Source organism: Lissotriton helveticus, chromosome 10 (genome assembly GCF_964261635.1).
Source record: "Lissotriton helveticus chromosome 10, aLisHel1.1, whole genome shotgun sequence".
Lineage (NCBI taxonomy): Eukaryota > Metazoa > Chordata > Amphibia > Caudata > Salamandridae > Lissotriton > Lissotriton helveticus.
Window position 1 is genome coordinate 727,044,764 of NC_136071.1, and position 23,150 is coordinate 727,067,913.

General features: G+C 44.4%; 1 protein-coding gene across 1 annotated transcript in view; it reads right to left on the reverse strand.

The window, feature by feature from the left end:
- VIPR2 (vasoactive intestinal peptide receptor 2) overlaps positions 1-23,150 on the reverse strand; it is a 1,008,023-nt gene that overhangs the window by 483,390 nt on the left and 501,483 nt on the right. Inside the window, exon 4 of the mRNA XM_078663279.1 lies at positions 11,681-11,781. Coding sequence (XP_078519405.1) covers positions 11,681-11,781 — 101 coding nt within the window. The remainder of the gene's footprint in view (positions 1-11,680; positions 11,782-23,150) is intronic.

Genomic DNA, 23,150 nt, shown 5'->3' on the forward strand with positions numbered 1-23,150 from the left:
GGTCTCTAGGCGCTGGGGGCCATCGGGAAGATTAAGCAAGCTATTGCCCAGAGTCACATGGTGCTGGGCTAATCTGCAGCCGGCACCGGGGATCGAACCGTGATCCCCAGATTCCAGACTCAGTCGCCCTGGCCACGTCGCCACACCTCTTTCTCATGGTGGAGTAGACCTTTCCTTCTCCCACCCAAAGTTTCACATCCAAAAAATAAATTTCTATCTGGCTCATCTTAGTTGTAAATCTGTGATTAAAGGGGTTCCTTTTGCCTTTGAACAAATCTCTGTGCCTTCTCCCTAGGCCCATTACACAAAAAAGTCATCAATATGATGAGTCCACACTGTGACATGTTGTGTGACTTCCGTATTGTTTTCCGTCCAGGCCTCCTGGTCCGCCAACCAGCCCATCATGAGATTTGCGAAGCTAGGGGCAAAGCAGATGCTCATCGTGGTGCCCATCCGCTGCCTGTAATATATTCCATCAAAAATAAAAATGTTCTCCTTAAAACAGAATCTAATTATCTCAAGTAACATTTTATTATGCTAAAAAAAGGCAAAGAGCTCTACTTTTCAGATAGTGTTCACAGACCTTCATCCCATAGTGGTAGTGGATATGGATGCACATATATAAGGATTTAGCATCCATTGTAATCATTACAAATGTATCCAATCATTCAATACCTTGCATCTTGGTTAAAAAAACACTTCTATCTCTACAATAGGAGGGCAAAGCAGATACAAAAGGAAAAAGAAATAAATTAATATAGATGGCAGTATTCTCAGAAAAAACCTTCATTAGAGGAAACAACCGGTCCTCGTGGGGAGTCGGACATACTCTTATGAACCTTCAGCAGCAGGTAGAAACAGAGTGTCTTGGGATAATCCTTTTGCAGGAAGAGGTATTCTTCCAAGTCAAGAATGCCCTTGCACACTACTCGGACAACAGATCATAATATGTGCACACTGATTATTTGTATACATCATACAAGATGGTTTCATAGAATTCAATTTGATTAAGCTATCTATACATCTCGCTTTGATACAAAGCAACATCCAATACAAGAATGTCACCACCCTTGTCTGAGGGCTTGATGACTATAGTGTTGTCAGATTTAAGTATGGTAAGTGCCTGTTTCTGTACACTGGATAAGTTGCCTGGTACTTTATTCATCATGTTCCTCAATGATGTCAATTCCTTAACCATCACTTTGTGGAATACATTGGTATGATGGTGGGTAGTCAAAATAAGAGCGAATCCCATGTTAATATGACTGCAGCCCGAACTGCTGGATGGATTCACAACCAAATTTGACAGGAAGATAGATTTTGCTTCACAGATTACGCTTTCAGTTATCCGTTGTGAATCCATTCAGTAGCTGTTGAAAAATGTAAGGAAATCCAAATTGGTAAAGCTGCAAATCACAGCAAATTTATGTAAAATAATAAGCTCCCATTTTGGGACTGTTCTTCAGCCGAGTCCCACAAAAAACAGGAAAAAAAGAAAAGGAGCAGGAATACACTATCCCCTTGGACTTGGGGACCTCCTGGGACACCACCATGGCATAAAAGCATTTGTCTTTTCATTCATGGCGATTTCTACAAAATATCACTGTGAAAACAAAAACGTCCTCCCTCCCCTATTTGTTTATGGGTGGGCCCCGGGTGATGGGGTCTGTGGGGCGCGCAGCCCCCTTCCCCACTAGAAATATATATGCCTTCAAAAGGTAGGCTGTGGGTGATGAGGTCTCCATGGCTGAAATAGGCCCAGGGAACTGGGCCGAGCAGCCCACTCCCTCATTGGATTTTGGCTAGGCCCTGGGGACGAGGTCTCCGGGGACGAAATCAGCATGGGGAGGGGGCAACACAGCCTCCCTTCCTCAGTATATTTTGGCTAGTCCCTGGGGTATGAGGACTACGGGGCCAAAACCAGACCAGGGAGGGAGGCTTTGCGGCGACCCTCCCCTATTCAAATGTGGCCTGTCCTGGCAGATGGGGTCCCCGGGGTCAAAATTGGATCGGGGAGAGGGGCTGATTTCAGGCCCTGGGGACTCCATCTCCGGTGCCCGGTCATAAAATAAAGAGGGAGAGCATGCATGCAGCCCCCTCCCCAGGCCAATATTAGCCCCGGGGACCATGCAGTGCCCTGCCTCATTATATTTTGGAAGGGGCCTGGGTGATGAGGTTTCCGGGGGTGAAATCAGACCAGAGAGTGAGGCTTTGTGGCCCCCATCCCTATTCAAATGTATCCAATAATGGTGGAAGGGGTCCCCGGGACCAAAATCAGCCTGGAGAGGGGTGCTGATTACTGGCCCTGGAGACTCCATCTCCTGAGGCCCAGCCCTAAAATAAAGGGGAAGGGGCATGCAGCCCCCCTTCCCAGGCCAATTGTAGGCCTGGGTACCCCATCCCCAGGTCCTATAGAATTAATAGTGGGGGGCCTCATTTCAGCCCCTGGCACCCCATCCCCTGGGGCTGGGCTAATTTTCAAATGGGAAGGTGGCATGCAGTCCTCCACCCTGGACCATGTTCAGCCCCAGGCACCCCACCCTCCAGGGCCTGGTCAATAAAGGGTGGGTGCCCTGGAGTCCACCCAGGGCACTCACAGCATCAATGCTGGGGCTCATGTGGAGAGCCCCAATACCTATGACCCCAGCTGGCTTCCAACCTCCAGGAGCCATCATTGTTCCCACACATAGGGAGCAGCTAAAAATGCCGCTCGCTGCAGACGGGACCACATTGTCATCTGTTTCCCTATCTGCTTCAATGCGGGCACGGAAACAGATAAAAAGTCTGCTCCCAGTGGGAGGGACTATTTTTGATACTCCCGCCTGCTGGGTGCAGACTTAGGGGCCGATTAGGATGGCGGACGGACTTGCGTCCGTCCGCCACCCCAGAGGTGGAGGGACCGTCCGCAGGGGCAGCGGCGGTCCCTCCGTGCAAATTAGGATGTGACCGCCAGCCTGGTGGTCACATCCTGTATGTTTTAACATTGCGGCGGGTGCTGCTTGAAGCAGCACCCGCCGCAATGTTAAAACTGCATGTGTTACATTTACATGCACAAAGCGGCAGGCACCGCGCGGTGCCTGCCGCTTTGAGTATGTAAATGTTGGGGGGTACCATAGGTACCCCCCATGTGCACCCCCCACCCCCGACACCCTGGGGGCCCGCAACGGGCCCCCAAAAGCCAAAGTCCACATGCTTTTCCACGGCGGAAAAGCCGCAGTGGAAAAGCATGTGTTTGTGCAATTCCTAATTTGGCTGACGGTGTCTTGCAGACACCGTCACCAAATTGCCCTCCTCACACCGCGGATCAGCGGCGGACGGACCTGCCGTCCGCCGCTGGTCCAACCGCACCCCCACCGCCATCCTGATATGGCGGTGGGTCTTCTATGTCACTGCGGCGGATAATCCGCATACTCCGGGCCGGCGGTGGCTTCCGCCGGCCCGGAGTATGCGGACTATCCGCAATCATAATGAGGCCCTTAGTGTTTGCTCTCACATGGCAGGAGCTATAAAATTGCTCCCAACATGGACATAGCTGGAGCCGGCATTGGGGGATGGGGTCCCCAGGGCCATTAATGGCTCTGGGAATAGGGCAGTGCACCCCCCTCCCATTTGTTTGCATGGCCAGGTCTGGGGTGTTGGAGTCCCTGGGGCCAAAAACAGCCCAGAGAGGAGGGGGGCGCATGGCCTCTCCCACTTTTTTTTTCATGGCTGGACTATGGGGATAGCAGTCCCTGGGGCCAAAATTGGCCTAGGAGGAGGATGGTCACGTGCCCCCCTCCCAATTTGGCAAAAGACTAGGTCCCACTGTATGAGGTTCCTGGTACAGAAATTGCTCCAGGGAGCGGGGTGCATGGCCCCCCACCCTGTGTTAATATCGGCGGTGCACTGGGGGTGGTGTTCCCGGCTGCATGTGCTCCCCCACCAATTAAAATTATAAACAATTCCCCTTTTGATCTGGCCCACCTAGTGGGCTAATAGCAACAACTGCGAGAAACCACGCTTGTTTTTTATTTTACATTTTCCCACTTATCCTCTGCGAATTCACAGGAAACTTTAAAAAAAAGTTTATGGACCCCGGGTGGGCTCTTTGTGTGACTCCACCTCCAGGCTTAGGGGTTAGGGTATTCCTACCTTGCCCTATGTATTGTTTTTAATGGGTATTTTTTAGACTCGCCCAAGTTCGAGTTCCAAGATGGCTGCCAACAACTAGTTGAAGTGTTGGCAGTCATATGCCCCGAAACCAGTCCTAGGATGCTTGCTTTCTGGTCCAGGGAGGACCTGGCCTGGTAGTTTGGATCAAGGCAGATTTGCATATGGCTGATTCCAAACTTGAATGGTGTTGCAAACAAATTACCAATGATTTAAGCCTAGATCTATGGCTGTGAGTAAGTGTTTGACAATGTTTAACATTCCATTCATCATCTTTTTGTGTTGCATTTTCACCCTAAGTGGGATGGATATGCCCAGACGTGGTGTTCACTACGCCACCAGTTCTAACCTAGCCGGGCTGATGAGTGGTGATGCCCTGAAACCAGTCCCAGGAGTCTTATTTTCTGGTAAAGGGAAGACCAAGCTTGGCATTTCAACCTGGATAGTTCCTATGGAGAACAGGGACATGGCTGATTTGCATATGGCTGGGTCCAAACTGGAAAGGCGTGGTGAGCAAAATAACAATGTATTAAACCCAGATCTGTGACTGGGGGTGAATGTTTGATAATGATCAACATTCTTTCCATCATCTTTTGTGTTGCATTTTCATGCTAAGTGTTAAGGGTATGCACAGACATGGGTCCTGTGCTCGCTACGCCACCAGTTTTAAGCTCGCTTGGCCGATGAGGGGTGATGCCCCAAAACCGGTCCTAGGATGCTTGTTTTCCGATGCAGGATGGACCTGACCTCGTAGTTCGGGTGGACTGTTCCCATGGGGAACAGGGTCAAGGCTGATTTACATAAGGCTGGGTTCAAACTGGAATGGTGTGGCAAGCAAAGTGACGATGGATTAAACCAAGATCTGTGACTCGGGGGTGAATGTTTGACAATGTACAACATTCCGTCCATCATCTTTTTGTGTTGTATTTACAGCCCATCAGATCATCCCAAGCGATCTGCCAGATCTGCGGAGGTTTTGAGTCCCTGGATATACATATATCCTTTCTTCCGTTAATAGCTCCAACACTATGGAAAACATTTACACCAAATTACAAAAAGAACTGTTTCTGGACCAAGATCTAGTTTTCGACCAACTATGGTATAATTATGTTCAGCTTTGTCATCTAGGGATGATGTTGATGGTTATTGGGATCAGGCATGTGTTCTCAAGAGACAAAAACATGCATTTGCTCCAGTTTCTTTGCAGTATTAAATTAATATCAGTTAGGTGTGGTCATTAGTGGAGGCTATTTGGTTCCAGGTTATTTATTGTTAGATTGCAGAGATAGGGTCTTGAGAAAGGAGTGAGTCACTTTGAAGAAAGGAGCGAAATAATTGAAAATAAGTCAAAGTCAATTTTTCATGAAGTGTTTTAGAAGAATAGTGGGCGAAGCTTTCTGAACTAGTCAGCAATCTGAGGATGTAGACTGTAGACAGAAACAATGTTTTATACAGATCTCCATGCCCCGAGCCAGCTTAAACTTGTGAGTCAGAGAGTACACATCATTCAAGCATTAAGAGACTGAGCCTGTGATGTGCCAAGCCAATGGCCCCCTTTTAAAACATTGACTGGAGTAACTGAACCTTGCTACTTGGTCTGTACGCCGAGAAGTAGTGCAAAAAAAGAAAAAAGTTTCATTTCATGATCTTTCCTCACTGTTCTGTATTGAATGTTGTTTCATTCACTAAAAATGTGTTATTTGGCAGTGGCTGAGGGCATCTCACCAATGCATAATTGGTTTTATACCTTGTTTTGTAACCTAATACCATTCTAGGTTGTATTTTCAGCAACGCAGAGTAGCCGAAGATATGGAAGGTGCCTATGTTTATGTTTATGTTTTGGTGATTTGTATAGCGCGCAAATACCCTGGGGTGTCTCGGCGCTTAAGGACTACGAATCCAGACAAGAGGAGCACTGGTGGACGAATTATTGGTTAAAAAGCCAGGTTTTTAATTGTCTCTTGAAGACGGTGAGAGTGGGACTGGTTTTGATGGAGAGGAAGAGAGTTCCAGAGTCTGGCAGTGGCGGCAAGGAAGCGCCTGTCTCCCCAGGATGATGTTTTAGTACGTGGGATAGGTATGAGGTGGGCTGAGTAGGAACAAAGGGGTCTGTTGGGAGTGTACTTAGAGAAAGCTTTTTTCAGGAGCAACGGTCCTGAATTGTGGATGGCTTTATAGGCTATGCGGAGCACCTTGAATTTAGTCCGGCCTACTGCTAGCCTCCTACTGTATGTTGTTTGTGTTTGTGTATGACCTAATGTTGTACATGCTTTTTATGTATATATGAAGCAGATGTTAGTTAATGTACCACTCACAGGCACACATACATCACAGCACACATTCAAACACATGTGTCCTGCACAGTGCTAAATAATATTATGTAGGCCAAGGGTGAGTTACACACATAGGAGTGGAACTTTACATGAACGTCCCAGTAATCCCCACTCCAGAGACACAAGTTAAAAGGCCTGTTCACACAACTGATCACACAGTATGCTGTCTCCACCACAATCATGTGACTTAACACCTGGTGAGGGCGGTGGCACATTATCACTGCAAGGGTAGCACTTTAGGCGCCATTCCCAGTCCAACAAGACTGCAATGCGTGAGACACCACTAGGGATGGCACTCATACATGAGCCGTGTTCACCCATGACTTAAAATGAGCACCAGCGATCCAGATATTGTTGCAGCTTGGGCACGCTGGGTGAGGGTGCACGTCCACCACAATGTGATGGACTTTTCCATCCCAACAAGCGTGTTGCAGAAAGGCATACTCCCCAAGCAAGTCACAAGATTCATATTGCTCACTGCTGTGTATGCTACACAAGAAAGGAAGGGCAGGGTTGATCCCTTGGTAAAAACTGAAACTGCTGAGATGGACATTGAGACTGGGCTAGGAGTTCTCCCTGGTTCCACTGTGGCTGTGATCAGTTGGATACTTAGGGGCCCATTAGGATCACGGGCAGACCGCCAAAGCCCGCATGAATGTGGTGATCTGCCCCTCATCCGACCTCCCTGCCACCCAATTCCCCCGCCATATTGCTATGCCGGGGGACTGCGGCGGACGCAAAGACCGTCCACCGCTTTTCCGCCCGGTCAATGAGTTGACTGGGCGGAAAAGGGTTTAATATCGTGGCGGTGTCTGTTAGACACCGCCATCCATATTACTGTGCAGGTGGGGACATGCCTTTCCGTGGCGGAAAGGCATGCGGTGTTTGACATTGGGGGCCCGTTGCGGGCCCCCAGGGACTCTGGGGGGTGGGGGGTGCACATGGGGGATACCTATGGCAGTTCCATGCACAACATGGCAGGCACCGCGCGGTGCCTGCCATATTGTGCATGGAAGTGCACAACGTGCCTTCCTGGCATTGTGGCGGGCAGTGCTGAGTTCACTGCCCGCCACAAATACAGGAATGCAGGATGCGTCTGCCACTGTGACGGGCGCATCCTAATTGCACCCACGGGACCCCCGCCCCTTATGGCGCTGGTCCCCTTTCCCGATAGGGTGGCGGGCTGACAAAGTACACACGCCATCCTAATGGCCCCCTTAGTCTCTTCCAGAGGTTGTTTTGGAGAATGAGGGCAATAAATCTGCTGTTTCCACTTTTATTTCAGCTCATCGGTGCATGGCACTTTGGGAAGCCTAATGACAGCCCCCATTAGAATCTTGTGGGTGAGTTCATGCTACACAAAATATGGAAGGGCCACATTCTGAGCAAGTCTAGAGCACCGTTTGCCTAAGGCTCTATATAAAGATTAGAAAGTGGACACCCCTGCATGGTCCCTCTTCTAATTTTTATTTGATTAGTTAGGTTCCCATTAACTAAGATCCTTGCCATGGGATTTTGTAAAGGGATCTGACTGCACCTGCAACCAACCCTGTGAAAGGCCTTAGTGGCATCGAAGGTAAACACTGTCAGAGGAGTGTTATCTTTACTAGCAAGATCTATTGAGCGTATTAAATCATGAGTCAGTTCGTGTAACTGCCTGTCCTTGAAAAACCCCTTCTGGTCTTTATGAATTAGGACATCGATCACCTTTTCAAGCCACTTCGTTAAGATCTGTGTGAAGATTTTATAATCACAATTTAAAAGGGAGATCGGTCTGTAAGAGTCGCAGAACTTGGGATCTTTATTTTGTTTAAGAGTTATTTTTATGGCAGCCTCATCCCAAGCGTGCAGAAAGACCTGTCTGTTCTCAAAGGCTCAATTAAATAGTTCAGAGTGGGAGTCAATTTGTCCTTTAAAACTATGTATGTTTTATTTGGAAGGCTATCTGGGCTGGCTGCTTTTCCTCTTTTTCCTAAGTGCGCTGAGGTAAAACCAGATGACGCCCATATGTTTTCCCAGTGCCCCTCGATTGAGATCTTCTGGTACGAAATGGGTAAGGTTCTCTCAGAGATAACGGGCCAAGAGATTAAGGCAATCCTCTCATTGGTTATTTTGGGGCTTGTTAGTGGGGGTGGGATCCACTGAAACCCTTTAAAATAAAAAAATCACTCATCTTTGTATTAATTTTGCTAGCTCGAAGAGAGATTTGCACAAAGTGGATTCTCCCTAATCCCCCCTTGGTGTGGGAATGGTTAAGCACAGCACAAAGGGTATGCAACTTAGATTGGAGTGGTCCCCATTCTTAAAGAATAATATTTTGGGACATTTGGGAATACTGGCACATATCCCATTCTGCCAGTAGGAGACCCTAACTATCAGCTTGTCTGTAAAATTCTCCCGCCCAATGATTAAAACATCAACGTAATATCAGGTGGAGGGGAGTCTGACTGACGTTCACAGCTAGAACTCCCCTCTTACCAACTTTATCTGCATTTGTGGCTCAGGTTCTTGACTTGGTCCGACGTGCACGGTCCATGGGCTTCTCAGAACCAGTTTTGGTCCCGAAGGGTGATCGGTCCACCAATATAGTCTCAGAGCTTCTTGGCCTCACATGATGGAAAATGAGGACAAAAAAAGTCTAGAATACAGTGCCAGTATAGAAACCCAACTTAAACTACACATTTGAAATTCTACAGTTACAGTTATATCTTTAATTTGTTATTCAAGCACCACTTTCAAAGTAATGTTAATCATACTTATAACTCATATTTATACTTACTAACCACCATCTTCAAATTCAGATAACTTGCGCACCGCCATACACAGTTTTCACACCTCACTCACCACACTAGATTAATTATAACTTGCTCCTTCTCCATGACCTATCTATACCCGTGCATATGACAGAAGTGAAATCACTGCATTAATAGCAACACTAATGACATCGCAAATTACATGATTTGCCTGAATACACTGAATGTTACAGTGGCAAGTTATAGTTAATGTAGTGTTATGAGTGAGGTAAGAAGACTATAAGGAGGGGCGTGAGTTATCTGAATTTTAAGGCGGTGCGTAAGTGTACGTGTGAATTTTACGTATTATTTATATTACTTTTTCATTGAAAGTGATGCCTAAATTCTAAATTAAAGATATAACTATGACTGTAGATGATGTCATAGAAGATATCATGAGTGATGTAATATGTGGGGTAATTAGCAGTACATCGCGAGGGTGCAAGTTATAGTTACCTTAGGGCACAAGTTATAGTTACTTGAGATAACTATAACTCGTTAATTCAGTGGTTTTGTATGTTTAAAACGTTATGTTGTCAATTAATTTTTTTCAGTGAATTTCCAGTTTTTTTTAATGTAAAGTAATATTTTATCACCATATGCAAATTTGCCCCCCCCCCCCAAGCTACATTAGGCCCCAGGGACCCCATCCCCATGTACTTGTACTTGTACATGTTTTTTTAATAAGGTGAGGAGGGCACGCCAAAACATATTTGAGGGGAAGTGGGCATATTGTACCCCTCACCGAACTACAAGGGACCATGGGGCCTTTAAAGAGAGCGGGGCACACAGCCCCCCTCTCCGAGCAAATGCTGTCCCTAGGGATTCCCTCCACGGGGTCTCAGGTGCTTCTGAGTGGGTTCTCCAGACCTGCTGCACCCACAAAAAAGTATGTTTGGGCCATAGACAGAGCCCCAGGGCTTGAGCCAGCTAGGTGCATTCACCCATCAAGGGCGCTGCGGGAGCAGGCATTGTCCTCACCCAGCAGGTGCAGTTTTTTTCCATTTGCTCCCACAGACAATAGTCTGCTCTCACATGGCGGGAGCATTTTTAAAGCTCCAGCTGAGTGAGAATAGACATGCCTTCCCTGCCTGCATTCCTGTGAGACATATTTTTGCCTGCCCACACTCTTGTGGGCAGGAAAACTACTGTGTCCCGGGGTTGAGCTCCATGAGATACAGTTATTGAGCAGCCCCAGCAGATGGGTTCCTTGGACCCTTTACAGGCTTATGGGGGGCTGCTTGCCACCTTTCCCTTCAATTTAAGATCAACCCCTGGGGAAGGGGTCGAAGGAGTCTATCGAGGCTGCGAGAGGAGGGCGATCAACCCCCATTCCTTTTTATTTGAACTCAGTCCCGGGGGTGGGGTCCCCGGGGCCTTTGAGGCTCTGGTAGGGAGGCCACACTCCCCCTCCACTTTAATTTTACATTGGCCCTGGGGATGGTGTTCTGGAGGCATATTGATGATCGGGGGCGCTGTACATCCCCCTGACCCGTACTATTCATTTACCACCAGGGGATGGGGTCCCTCCCCTAAATAATGTTTTGTCCTGTCCCCTGGGCCATGGCCCACCCTGGGGGGGGAAGGAGGGGAGGGGGTTAAACAACCATGGGTGCCTGTGCTTTCTTTGTTCATGTTGCAGCTGGTGTGTGGCTCACTGATTAGAGCGGCAGACTCTGATGCAGATGTCTGGCCCGGGACCAGGGTTCAATTCCCGACACGGCAGGGTCCTGAGCCCAAAATGTCCACGGACTCGATAATTCTCGCCTCGGTGCCTATTCTAATCATGGGGTCCCACGCTGCAACTCTGGGCAATAGTTGCTTAATCTCCACTACGGCGGCCCACCCCGCTGCGGGATGCCTGGCTTTCACCCTGGGGATACCCAGTAGGGGTTATCTCACAGGGAAAAAGCCAGGACGGGTTCCCAAGGCAAGCGCCTTGATGCCTTCGGGTGATACGTGCGATATATAAGTCGCAATACATTTACATTTACAGCTAAATAACAGACTCTATGAATTTGTGTCAAAATACATTTAATATTTTTTTTTTACCCCAGGCAAGATCTTTCAGGCCTAGAGGGTTAGGATATCCCTATTACGTCTTTTTTAAACAGTGTTATGAATGTGTTAAATTTTTTATTAATTCTTTGTGAATTAAACTTTAAAGTGCTTTAATCTTCAAATTCAAGCTTTGACACAATAATAGGTGTCATACAAATATTAATAGCTGCTAATATAACTAATTTTCAATGATTTAAGTACAATTCAGTCAATGAATGTGTCAAAATTTAGCAACATGTACTTGGAATGAAACTGTATGATTGTTGGTGTATGATCTGAATCCGTAGTTCCACATTATAAAATTAAAGCACTGTTTATACTTGAACAAAAGAGCATCATCCCTACCTGGTGTTCAGACGTCATATTCTCTTCATAGCCACAAGCATCTATAACATATGGATATGTTTCAGACCAACCTAGTCTGGTGCAGTTTTTGCTGATATTCCCTAAAACACAAACACATTCAAAAAATGATGTCTCATTACTGAACATATGGTTACTATTGCTGAGTCAGTCAGTCATGAAATATGAACCTTTGGATTCCTGACTAAGGTGTGAGATTTCAAAAGGTATATACATCGACACAGTTTATTCCACAGCTGAGAAACAGGACACATTTCTACTTTTGCTCTGAGTTTAGAGCAGATCTCACTTTCATCTTTGTCACAAAGTTGTACATGTTTAACAAATACATGCAGAAAGACATTCTATCCATAGCATTAATATAAATAACGTAAGAAAACAGGGCTCAAAATACCAAACAATCTTACAGTCCAAAGATCACCTACAAGTATAACAGATTTCTCATGGTAAAACTTTTTCAGTCCAGCGATAATATACATGAAGTCCAATTTCTGTGCAGTCTGGACATCACAACACAAATATGCTCAACTCCTAATCCAAACCTAAATTAAAACATAACTTTCCACTAATTGTTTGCTTAAATAGACATTCTGTAGAATTCATGTTGTTCTTTCTATGGAGTCACAAAAAGTTCAGGTATTTATAGTGGTAGCCAACGCATGTTTCACCCAGTGGCGTAATAATGCCAAGGGCTTTTTCAAGGCTATGGATAAGAACAGCGACTATCCATACACATGATAAAATGGATCTCAGGTTAACAAGTTGTCATTTCCTGATTAGATTAGTATCTAACACCATAGTCATGCTTAGCATCTTTCAAGGAATGCTGCAATTTCATTATTGTAGTAACTCATAAAATGTCACAACTTGTATATTTTATCATTACAATGCTACTCTTCAGTTTTCAAGACTATCACAACTGAGCAATGAGGATATTGAAATTCTTGAATTCTAATGGTTATATGCTCTACTAAACAAAAATAATAAACCCTGTTCCACTAAACAAGATTTCATGAGCCACACCAGGGGACACTTTTGTGATGACCGGGGTATTACAGCCTACAAGATCCATCATTCACAGGGGTCTCAGGAGCTGGCTCTTTTGATCTCCTGCACATGATGCTGATGACCATGCTATAAAGCGCATTTCATCAACCCGCTGTGCAGAACACTTTTGAGATTACTGGGGGTATTACAGCCTACAAGTTCCATCATTCCCATGGGCCCCAGGAGGCAGATCTTGTGATACACAACACTTGATGCTGAAAACCAAGCTATAAAGCGCATTCCATCAACCCGCTGTGCGGACCTTGACCGGGCAAAGCCCAGGCGAATGTTGGGCCTGTCCTGTGATTGTCAGTTCCATGAAGCGGCAGAGCCACCTCCCTTGGTTTCATTTTAAGGGACCCCTCAGTTTAACTTTACTGAGGCTCTTACATGTGATTGGTACACCTTTCAAAGAGCTGTGGTTTAGTCTGATGTTCTGGACTTTGTGGATCTTTTATCTTGGTGACTAACTGATTTTATTTATTTCTGCATGGCTAATTTGACTGTTTTAGATCGAACCTTGGTTTGATAAAACATTAATTTACCCAAATGGAAGAAAATCTATTTTTGATCTCGACTTCTTGTTACGTTTAAATCTGCTCCACTGGGGATGGGTAAGAGAATAGCACCTATCAATGGGGATAAGACTAGATCACCTTAGAAAACAAGTACAACTGTGATGTATTATATTACTGGGGCTATGGAGCAACAGAAAAACAAATATATTGAACGTGGAGGAGACTCTGAGTTGCTGAGAGACCTACAGTTCCACCACCACAGGTGCATGACGCTGACTCTATTAGTCCCCCAATTAAGGTAGGGCTTAAGACCCCAATGAGAAGTAAAACGGTTGTGTTCTAAATACTACTGCGTGTATCTCTGTATGTGTCCCTGATTTGCAGTCACCATCTAAGCACCCCGGGAATTAGCCCTAAACGTGGGGCCATAAGGGTATGAAATAAGCAGATGGTGGTTACTAAACTGAACACAATGCCCAAATCAGACATTGATAAATTGAAAGATAATGTGGACTCTGTTAAATTACCGTCTAAATCATCAACTGGTGATTTAAAAACATTAATTTCTTTGGTACACTCACTGCATACATTTGTGAGGACGACAATGAATGCCATGACCTCTAGACTAAAACAAATGGAAATATTGACAACCGCTTGTATGGATAATTTGAAAGCAAGGCATATTCTTCTGGCTACTCAGAACTATCCTGAGGCACCTGGGGCTCACAATGAGGAACACAGAGAGGACAAAAATATTAGGGATCTACCGAGTTTAGGTAGGTCATGTAAAGGTCACCGAACTAACAGTTGTTTAAATGGTACAGCTGGTTCCAATTTATCTTCCCAGGTGCCTAGAAGAGGATGTACAAGACAGGAGAATGAAGCCCTGCAGTAAATAAGTACACTACAACAGGCAAATCCACACAGTCAGACCTACATCTATTCCTGACTTTCTTGATTTTCCACCAGCAGTTATCCCTTACATGGTGATCCTGGCTAATGTCCCAACTTTATCATCTGATGAACAAAGCCTTGCAGTGGATGGGAAGTAAAACAGGGTTAACACAGGCCCTCTTTGCAGATATAAAAATGGCCAGAAGAGTAAGATGGGTTTGGAGGTGTAGAAAAACTTTACAAGGAGGCTGTGTGGTTTTGTCATGTAAAACACCGCACTTAGTGGACCATCATACGAAGAGTGAGCGCTCATTTCGTGACCAAACAACATGTTACATTGTTACCGCTTGGATATTTCTATCAACCATTAAATAATATGGAGAGATCTAGACTGAAACATGTCTCACATGTTGGGTGTCCACGTGGGGTGTCCAATGCTACACCGCCTAAAAATCATTTTGACAGCCTGGTAATGCTGGATGGTGTAGATTGACTTACTGCAGAATCCCCTATAGTACTTGAATGTTCTGTCTGTAGCCCAGTGGACTGCATTGACCCTATTAAGGAAGCGTTGGTAACTAGTGAGACGTGAAAATGCACCTTTTGAAGAACTTCCTTCACCCACGTATAATCTAACCCTACCTACAAATATTGGTACTAGCTCAAACAATATTTCTGTTAATGGTCTGACTGAGGTTTCATACTAGAATGTTTCAGGGTTGAGTAACAAAGCCATTATGTCAGAATGGTTCGAATTTGGTACCAATTGTAGCATTTTCTGTCTTCAGGTGGCCAGTGGAACTGTTACACATCAATGATAACAAGACATACCACACCCCAGCATTGCTGCCCACCTCTGGGAGATCTAAGGGATGATTATGTACGTGCATCTCGGATAATGTGCCTTCTACTACTACAATTATGGCAGTGACCAAGTAGATAAGGATCTTGAGTTTATTCTTAATGATACCATGAAGGAAGTGATCATATTTTGGGGTGGGGACTTCAATGCCAGCTTGTGTTTAAACCGTTCAGATAAAATATTGATAAAATTGAACATACTCATTTTCCACATACCTCTTATGGAGATAATTTAAATGATTTATTGTTTAAATGTGATCTAGCATCTTGTAAAGAACTATGTACTCGTCAGTTCCATTCGGTTGTATCTGTAATGGGAGTGGTTCAAACTCTTATATCGATTATGTGTTTATTCCCAATAGAGATTTTGCTAGGGTTAAGTCTTTTGTTTGAAGAAAGGAATTATCCCCTTGAGATTGGTATAACAAAAAGCTAAAACATAGTCTCACGAATTCATAAAACAGTCAAAAACTGTTACAATTGCACAAATATATAGGTTATAACATATTTATTATGCATGAAAAAAATAAAAACAGATGATTACATATCTACACATAACATCATTCCCTAATTAATTGGTAAAAGAACAAATTAATAATAACGGAGTCAATTATGACCTGCACAATTGAAAAGACAGACAAAAATTGTAAAACATAAAAATTTGTAAAATACAGTTAGTACATTCGGAGCTCCCAGGTAGTAACATCTATGTTTTACCACTGTTAATTCTGTATATAAACATAGATGATAGAGACTAAAATTGTACTCTAGTGAAGAGCGTCGACGCGTTTCGGTGGTTCGGTACAAATAGGGTCCACCTTTATCAAGACTTGTCTTTGTAGTCTGTCGTACTGAGAGGTCTTTACACTTCCCCCTTAGGAGTATGTTTTAGGGGACTGCGGCTACTGCTGTGAGTGTGCACGCGTCCTTGTAGATGCAGAAATCAAAGGACTCGGGGTATCTCAAAGTCGATCCAGTTCCTAGTTTGCTCCCTCAGAGGAGACGGATTTCTTAAGAATCACGGTCACCAGAAGTTGGTCTCATGAACTTAGCTGGTCCGTATCTTCTCCTGCTCTAGCCGGGGTTTGGGGAAATAAATAATAAAAAAATAATAATAATATATTTCATAGTACATATAGGAGTCTACTATTCACAGCGGGGGTGATCCTGACCGGATCAAGCGAGTTCTCGATTGGCGACAAGATCGCCAGAACAGGTAGGGGGGTGTTCCTCGAGGGAGGTGGGTGGTTCTTTTGGGTAGTAGCGTTAAAAGGGGAAAAATCAATCCTCATATAACCATGAAAGCAAAGAAAGCAATCTTTTTTGGGCGGGAGGTGAGTCTGGTCTATGTAAAGAAATATCAAGATGAGTAGCATTTCTAATAAAATTAAGATCATCAGCTTGAATGTCAATGGATTGAGGGATAGCAGAAAGATGTCTAGAGTGAGTGAATTCCTGAATAATTCTGGGGCCCATATTCACTTGCTTGAGGAAACTCATCTAGAAACACAAGAGTGCAAGTTAGCTTTCAGTAAACTTCGGTGGGTCCAAGATCTTCTCTGCACCGACCAGAGCGGTAACACAAGAGGAGTGGCTATAGTGATTAGAACTAACGCTGGGATCAGGGTGGAGAAGTTTGAGACAGATCACTCTGGAAGGTGGCTGGTGGCCTCATTAGTAATGGGCAGTACCCCATTTGTATGTGCAGTCTACTATGGGCCCAATCAAGATGCCCCAGGGGCTCTCCTAAAGCTAAAAGCTAGCCTTTCTGTAATGGTAATACCGGTTGCCCTAGGGGGGGATTTCAACCTGATCTTGGATGAGAAATTGGATCGTACTTCGAGGGTTAAATTTACACCCCCCCCCCATAAATCTTGTATCGAGCTGAAGAATATTATCAAAGACTTCAATCTAATAGATGTATGGAGAGCAAAAAATGGCATTAAAAGAGACTTCTCCTTCTATAGCCGAAGATACAGGCACCATTCCTTTTTATAGACCAGTCTCTCTTTTCAGCAGTAGATTCTATTATATATATTCCAGCTTTACTGTCCGACCATTCTGTTGTGGAGTTAGTTATCCACTTTAAGCAGAAGGAGCATCATAGAAGGTGGACTCTGGATAGATCTTTATTATTTAGGGATGAAGTTAAGTTAGACATAGTAAATCAGGCAGAGGAGAATTTTAGGCACAATTACGGTTCCGCAAGCGATCAGGTGGTATGGGAGGCATTTAAAGCCTTTTCTAGAGGTTTATTAAGCACTCTGATGATCAGAAGGAACACACTTAGGAGGAGGATGGAGGAAGAGCGTCTCTTAAAGCTTAAGTTAAAAGAGCAGGAGCTCCAGAGAGCATCGGCGGATCAGCCGAATACTGTACCACGCCTACAAATTGAGCTAGATGCTCTACGGGCAGAGTATCAAGCAAGCCGGGATAAGACCTTAAAAGACAGGTGGAACGCAAGTAAGCTCCAAACTTTTCCCTACGGTAAAAATGTGGTCGCCTTCTGGCCTGGAAAGCCAGGGCAGATAGGATTAGAAATCACATCAATAGTTTATCTTTGTCTAGTACAGGAATTGTTACCCATGATGAAGATCTAATCAGGGAGGAGGCGAGACTATTTATGCAAGGCCTATATAAGAAAGACATCTGCTCCATTTCACAGAGAGCTGAAGATTGGCTGAATCAGCTAGAGCTCCCTCATATATCTGAAGCGGATAGAGCCCTCCTTAGCCCAAGTATAAGTGAGAGCGAAGTTAGAGTTCAGATTAAGAGAATGACCAGGGAAAAAGCAGCCGGTCCAGACGGACTTCCCGTAGAGCTATACCTGATAGTTTTCGATAAAGTGGTGGCTACTTTAACAACTCTGTTTAATAAGATTTTCGTAGCAGGTGAGACTGCTCCAAAATCATGGTCTGAAGCCACGGTTACCCTAATTTTGAAGCCCAACAAAGATCCTTTAACAATGTAATCCTATAGACCTATTTCATTGTTGAACTCGGACTACAGGATCTTTGCGGGGGTGTTGGCAGCTAGAATGGCAAAAGTCATTAAAACCATTGTACACCAAGATCAGAGGGGGTTCAATCCCGATAGGCAACTAAATTAATTAACGTTTTAAGCTTTCGCGGCAATTGATGTCGCAATGGATAAAAAGCTTCCGCTGACCCTTGTAGCTATAAATGCCGCTAAGGCTTTTGACCAAGTGAACTGGTCATATTTGTGGAAGGCCTTATCAAGGTTTGGATTTCCAACTAATTTTGTGACAGCAATCAGGTCTCTTTACTCCACCCCGCGAGCGAAAATTTACAAACTGTGTAACAATTTCTCGTGGTACCAGGCAAGGGTGCCCTCTGCCGCCTTTATTGTTTAATTTATACATTGAACCTTTTGTTTGTCAGCTTAGGTCCGATCCCGTAATTAAGCCTTTTAAAATCTCAGATTTGGAATTAAAATGTGCTTTATATGCCGATGATTTACTTATGTTTACTTCTAATCCAGCTGAAGCCATCTCAATATTAATAGACCAGGCTGAATCATTTGGGGAAATTTCAGGATACAGTATAAATAAAGATAAAACAGAGATTATGGAGTGGAACCAAGTTGCAGGGACACAAGGAGCTAAGTCACAAATGAGGTATCTGGGGATACACCTGGCCCAAAAAATTGATGATATACCAAAAATAAACTTAGCTAGAGTCTCTAAGGACGTTTGTGGCCTGCTCCAACGGTGGGCAAGCCTCCCTTTAAACATCTTTGGGAGGGTTAACCTGATAAAGATGATTATCCTGCCAAAAATAACTTTCTTATTTAATTCTATTCCTCTATCCTTTGTCACGCCTGATATCGTGAAACTACAGGGGAAAATCAGCTCCTTTATTTGGAATACTAAGTCCCCAAGAATCTCCTGGAAAAAACTGAGGAGGAGCTCAAATACAGGAGGGCTGGCTCTCCCATATATACTTTCTACTGTCACTCTTTCCATTTTAAGAACTTCAGAATACTGGCTAATAGAACCGATGCATCTTCACTAGGCAAACTTTTTAAGGCCTTACTGCAAGATATACCTCAGGGACAAGAGTTTTTTCTTTTCATATTCAGGGATCCGAAGTTTTTCAAAAAAGTGAGGCTTAAGATCCTGGGTGCAGCTTTGAAAAACTGGTTGTATATTAGGAGAAGCCTAAATATTCCTTATTACTCACTCCAGGCCCCGATTTGGGACTCTCCCGGTCCGCCAGTTTGTCTTAATGATCAACTGTCCCGGCCCCTGAGAAGGGCAGGTTTAAATTGTTGGGGGGATCTCCAAAAAGATTTGCAACTTTTAAGTTGGGAGTCCCTTTTTAGTTTGACTGGTGGGACACTCACTAGTTTTAAGTATTATCAACTGTCAGGATGGTGGGCAACCCTATTTTGGGACTCTGAAGAATTGAAATCAAAATTTGACTCAGTATCGAGGAAGGGTGGATGGAAGCATGAGGTCTCTTTTTGGTATTGGGCTATGTTAGATACTGAGCATATTACAGATACTGAGTTACAAAATCTCTGGAGTAATGTCACTGGTTTAAACACTGACAACAGTAAGGACTTATGGAGTGATTCCTTTACCATCTTACAGGCAGTGGTTAAGCCTGCTGCACTAAAAAGAAACCATATATACACCATGCATAGGGTATACATAACTCCCAAAAAACTAGTTAAGATTACTAGTATAGAATATCATTGCCCTAGGTGTAGGCTCCCAGCCGCGGATGATCTCCATATGTTTGTCGACTGTCCTGAGATAAGAAACTATTGGACTATGATTCAGGAATTCTTGGAAGATGTCCTCCAACAACAATTGGAAGTCACCTAGAGGACTATCTTCTCTGAATTGAGGACAAATTACAATCTCAAAGAACTTTCTACAAAATTCATCTTTTATGTTATCATCCTGGCAAGGCATGAAATATGTAGAGCCTGGAAAGATGCAAATGCACCAACATTTTCAGAATGCCTAAAACATATAATTTCTATAAGCGAATCTGATATGGCATGTGACAGTACGAGTTATGATAAGATCTGGGCAGCCCTTGTGGCTTGGCGTAACAGGTAACTGGTCTTCCTATGATTCTTCAGGGCACTGTTGGTTCTTTTTCTCCACAGTAGCACAGGGCCCCCCGGTGTGGTGTGAAATGGAGTGGACTAAGAAAACAGTAGCGACTTGAGGGATCCAACTCTTTCCTATATATTGGTCTACAACATCAGGGTCGGAATAGGATGACCAATGTGAAAGGATTTATTGCCTCCCAACAAGAATGCCCATCATGGTATATGAGGAAAACAAACAAAAAAAAAGTAGCAGGATGTGTCATTCTGAATAGGTTACAGAAATGGGAAGAATCAAATTAAATCCTTTATGATTTGCAGTACCTGTTTCCATTCAGGACCAGGGACAATTGAACAGGGACTTAGTTTGATTCTTCTAATTGGGTAGTACACTCAGGTGAATTCAATTAAATTCATGCCATTTGTATAGTGCACAGTTACCTCCAAGGAGTTGTCCCAGCGATGGCGGAAAGCACCTTACAGTGAAGAGGGAACTAAAGATTAGATGGCCATAAGAGATTTAGCAAACAAAAAGGTTTTAAGATTGAGTCTGAAGACTGATTCCGAAGGGCTGCAGGGCAGATTGAGCGGCAAAGGGTTCCACAATTTGGAAATCAGTGATGCGAAGGAGTGTCTGCTTCATCTGGCTTTAAGGATGCGGGGAACATATCGAAGCTTAAGGTTGTTACTAGATCTCAAAGCCCTGCACTGGGAGAAGGGCCTTAGTTTCCCAATAGGATATATAAAGTGCCCTTGTAAATGTAGGCTCTAAAAACTGAAGTAAGTGCTTAAAATTGGATTCTCTTAATAATGGTAAGTGAGTGCGGAGAAATTGATGAGCATGGGGGCATCTTCAAGATGAGACGTGCAGCAGAATTCTGGATATATTGAAGTCATTTGATAAGGAAAGTCAGTAGGCCTAAGTACAGACTATTGGCATAGCGTGGACAATTATTTTTCAGGAGTCCACCAAAATTAGGTGGAGAATCCTTTTGAGGGATCTAAGAGTGGCAAAACAAGAAGGGGAGAGGGACCTAAGTTGAGGTTCAAAGGTCAGATGCATGTCATATTTTTCCCCAATGTTTCTGCCCATCGGATTTGGGGCAGGACCCAGTTCAGGTGACCACCACCGACTGGCATCAGGGAAAGGACTTAGTGTCAAAAAAACGATCTCAGTTTTTTCTAAGTTTAGTTTAAGACAACTTTCCTCTATCCAAGTCACCACACCTTTCAGACACTGCTTGAAGGAACTCAGAGTTGAGGGCATGTTTTCATGAAGGCTAGGAAGAGCTGCATGTCATCCGAATTGGAGGCCACCTTCACCCCCCAGGACCACACCAGTTTAGCCAGAGGCTCCAGAAAGATATTAAAAAGAGTGGGGCTCAGTGCTGGGCCCTGGGGGACACTGCAGACCAGAGGTTTGGAAGAGGAGGTTAATGGAGGAAGAAGAACTGCTAAGGAGCGATGCGACAGGAAGGACTCAAACCATATAGCATGGTAGTTTGTTTTTAGCTATTGTAGATTTAACATCGGCCTTTGACTGTGTGGAGCACGATCATTTTTGGGCCACCGTGGTTGATATAGAAGTTGATGCACATTTATTACAGTGTCTATGGCAATTAGACTCTGGAACCAGGTCAAGGGTGTATTATGGCGTTAAGGGAGAGTGTACTACATCGTTCAGCATAGAGAAGGGTAAGGTAGGGCTGCGTACTGGCACTCTTCCTATTTACACTGTACATTAATAGCATGGGAAGATTTTTGGTAGCCCCCTTCCAAAAAGGAGCTAAAGGGGCAGAAAACAGGTCATCCCCTACTCATGAACTCATATACAACATTGAACCTGTTCACACAGTGAATCTCCTCCTCAGACCCCCACCCATCTATTGTAATTTGTGTTGGGCCAGCAGTTAAGGTTATACCGTCTGTGCTTTACGGATCTGGGTCACCACTTTCAAACACATTTTAAAATAGAACTGTTGTGTTGATTTCAACTAGTGTCACCCCTATCAATCCACCCCTCATGTGAAGAGAGTCCTTCAGATAAGGGTGAAGAAGGATAAGAAAAAATGTGTGAGAGGGCTGGTGGTGCCTCACGGGAGTAACACCATGGGGGTAAGCAGGAAGATACTCGCCTGCTACCTCAGGTTCTCATCATCAGCAACCATCAGTCCCAAATAAAAAATTGTGAAAGTGAGAAAGAAAGAAAATGAACACTGGTAATAGATGTCAAACACTGCCTGTACATCAGTAGAAAATCCGATCAACCCCACAATGAGGACTACGGGGCCTGAACCTTAGCTCCGCCCATCCCAAATTAACACCGAGCTAGATCACACTGGCTAAAGGACTTTTAATCAGTGCTGTGTGTCTGCTCATTTAAAAGCCGACATGTTTCATTGCCCAAAGAAAACTCATGGCAATTTCATCAGGGCGTGGGTCTGTCACTCCACCCTGCACCAATTTTCTTCTCTGCCCTACTAAAAAACCCACCCCGAACACTTACTGTGACTTAGGAGGTGTGTAGCGATGTCTCAGCACCTTACGGGTTCGGTGCGGGGTGGAGGTTTGTATGTTTGCGAACGTGTCGCGTCATCATGCGGGTCACGTGCTCCCCGTTCCCAACCCAACCTGTGGATGTAAGCGCGGGCTCCATCTTATGATGTACTACAGGAGCCGTGTTTTAATCAGTATTACAGAATATGCATAAATGCTAGCGCACAAACATGGAGCAAAACATATTTCTTTTTTTTTGTTATTTTTGCATGTGATTAGTACTCTCCCCGAATCATGGAAGGGGATTCTTAAAATTCAAAAAATGGTGTCCTCTCTCAACCATTAGTGTGAATCAATGTTTGGGGATGTATAATTCAGTGTTTTCAGAAAAAAATATCCTAAAAAATATCAAAAGAGTATGTGAAAGCTGTGGTGCTGGTATGTGACCCCTCAGTCTGTACAGCCCGGAATACTGATTGTAAATTAACAGCTGTCAGTTGACAGTCAATAACTATATTGAATACATCGTGGCCACCACGCCGTTTCTGGGG